A 2,542-nucleotide genomic window follows, 5' to 3' on the forward strand; every position below is an offset into this window, starting at 1 on the left:
TTCATATTAAAGCCACTTAGAATATCCATATGAAAAAGAACTTCATGAAACTTTACTAGAAAATATGCTAATACTGAAATATAAGTTTAAAAAATGTAGCCAAGTCTTCTTCCTTAAGTTGATTCAAGTGAAGCCAATTTTTAATTAGGGATCTTCTCAAGCTTCTCCTCGCATCTTTTTTTTTTCTTTTCTTTTTCAGGATCATTTTCAATCATTTTTTTTATTATTTTTCAAGATCATTTTCAATATTTTTTTTATGTGAGAATTATTATATCTGGATAGCCTTTAATGATTTTGAACTTCACTATCCTCTTCTTAAAGTTAAAAACTTTTCACATTTCTTCACTTTATAAATTTATACTAGCTTTAAAGATTTTTTATAAAGTTTTATTCTTTTCTTCTTACATGAATCCCTAAGATTTTTAATACTTCAAAAATACAAATTCCTTTACTTATAATTGAAAAAGATAGTCTTATTCTATCCTACCAAATATTTTAAGCTCTAAAATTAACCTTTATTAGGTCCTCCCACCTCCTGCTCCTTCCGTCTAGGACGGCGCCGCTTCCCCTGTCGGCAGCTGGAAACCTTTTTCTTCCGTAGTTCACCGCCTCCATCTCCGACACTCGTGTGAGGTCATCCGAAGCCATTTACGAATCTACACCCTTAATCATCCATTTTCCAAATTCTCCCTCAAAACATCAAAAATCATCATAAAATCCCAACCCCGATCTTTCATTTTTATCAAATTCTGAATAGAAAATACATCCATTCTGCATTTCAAAAATATCAAGTGAATACTAAATTTTATAAATAATAATATTTCATGGTGCTATTTAATTATCTCTTTAATGAATCTCAACATAATATTAATAGGAAGTGTATGTGTCATATATATATATATATATATATATATATATATAAGATGGAGTTTGGAGTGGCGGCTGGCTTTGAGGTTACTCTGCTAGGGTTTCCATGGATTTCCTGATTTTGTGGTTGCTAACTGGTTCTTTCTCTTCTTCTAGTGGCTTCTCTTTCTTCTAGATCTTTTACTTGGTTTGTTGTTCTAATTTTTTGCTTACCGGGAAACTATTTTTTAATCAATTTAAATAAAATATTTTGACTTAGCTTTCTCCATAAGTAAGAGAAAGTTCATTCAAAATAAAAAAAAATGTAATTGTAAAATGTCATTCATTTTTTATTTGGTAAAAGCTCTTATTTAATGAATCCAAGAAATACTTATCAAATAAATTAGTTTAAGCTCACCCTTGAAGGTTTCAACCAAGGGAGGAAGGATACCTTCAGGAAAGCACTCAAATTCTGCATAATCTCTACCTGTAGCAGCCTCCAACTCTTCTCTGCTCCAAAATTCTCTTCAAGAAGCCCTAAAAATCCTTCTTATAGCAAGAAGCATACATTTGGCAAGCAAATCGTTTTCCAAAAATGTGCTCCCGCTCGTTGGAATGATCACCCCCAAAAATGTCATCGTCATGCCCAAAACTTTTGTGGTCACGCTAATCCCGGTGAAGTATAGTTGTGTAAAGTTTTATAAGTTGACTTCGCTTTACAACGGTGCCAAAAACTTGATGTGGTATTTTATGAATAATAACATTAAGCACTTAATGTTTGGATTCTACACAAGTATACGTATTGTTATCAAGTGATATAAAACTTTCTATTTAAGTCCCAAATATCAATCCCACGAGGAAGGTTTAAATTTAAAATGATAAATTAACTTGAAAATCACAGATATAAAACAAATTTATTGTCACTAATTTTGAATGTTTGAGATACATTCAAAACTAAATTATTAACTACTAGCAGAATTTAAATGTAGAGTTTAGAATAGTAACTACTAAACTATGTTTATGTGATGAAGTTTTTTAATATGAAAAAATATATTTCCCACTAATTTCCCACTACAATGAGTTCCCACTACAATGAGTTTTTGGTGAAATGATGAGATAAATGGTCTAAATTTGTATAGTGTCAAATAAGAACACTTTTAATTCTCTACTGTGATTCAGTGTTATAGAAAAGCATTGGCTAATCTCAGGTTTAGTCCCTAAATTTGTTGCTAGGTTAGGAGGATACTGGCTCTCACTCCAGAGCTCCCACTTCCCTTCCCCTGAAGGCTAACTTTCTCTTTAGTTCTTAAACACTAAGATCAAATTGGGGATTTTTAGTTTGTCACCCTAGAAATCTCCAATTCTACACCCAACAATGTATATTTTCCTATTTATTTGCACTTAATTCTATGAACGAAATGCTCCTTCATGGACTTAAATGTGATTCTCACTTTGTTGTAGAACTCATACTCCATTTCCTGGATCATATGTTTCACAACATAATTTAACAATTCAATTGGCCAAATCGAAAAGTAAATTAAGAACGGAGTTGAAAAACCATCACAATTTATTTTATATTTTAACATTTATATTTTAACATTGGCACATCCAAATTATCTATTCATTTCACCATATCTCAGAGTAAGAGAAAGATAAAGGAAATTACTCAGACTTCATGAGAAAGATACAACAAAAC

General features: G+C 31.1%; 1 protein-coding gene across 1 annotated transcript in view; it reads right to left on the bottom strand.

The window, feature by feature from the left end:
- The window catches only part of LOC110032232 (F-box/LRR-repeat protein At3g48880-like), a 20,006-nt gene extending 19,272 nt beyond the window's left edge, over window positions 1-734 (bottom strand). The window contains exon 1 of the mRNA XM_020735795.1: window positions 533-734. Coding sequence (XP_020591454.1) covers window positions 533-648 — 116 coding nt within the window. The 5' untranslated portion in view covers window positions 649-734. The remainder of the gene's footprint in view (window positions 1-532) is intronic.
- Between the last annotated feature and the right edge of the window lie 1,808 nt (window positions 735-2,542).

The sequence above is a fragment of the Phalaenopsis equestris genome, unplaced genomic scaffold (assembly GCF_001263595.1).
Source record: "Phalaenopsis equestris unplaced genomic scaffold, ASM126359v1 Scaffold000890, whole genome shotgun sequence".
Classification (NCBI taxonomy): Eukaryota; Viridiplantae; Streptophyta; class Magnoliopsida; order Asparagales; family Orchidaceae; genus Phalaenopsis; species Phalaenopsis equestris.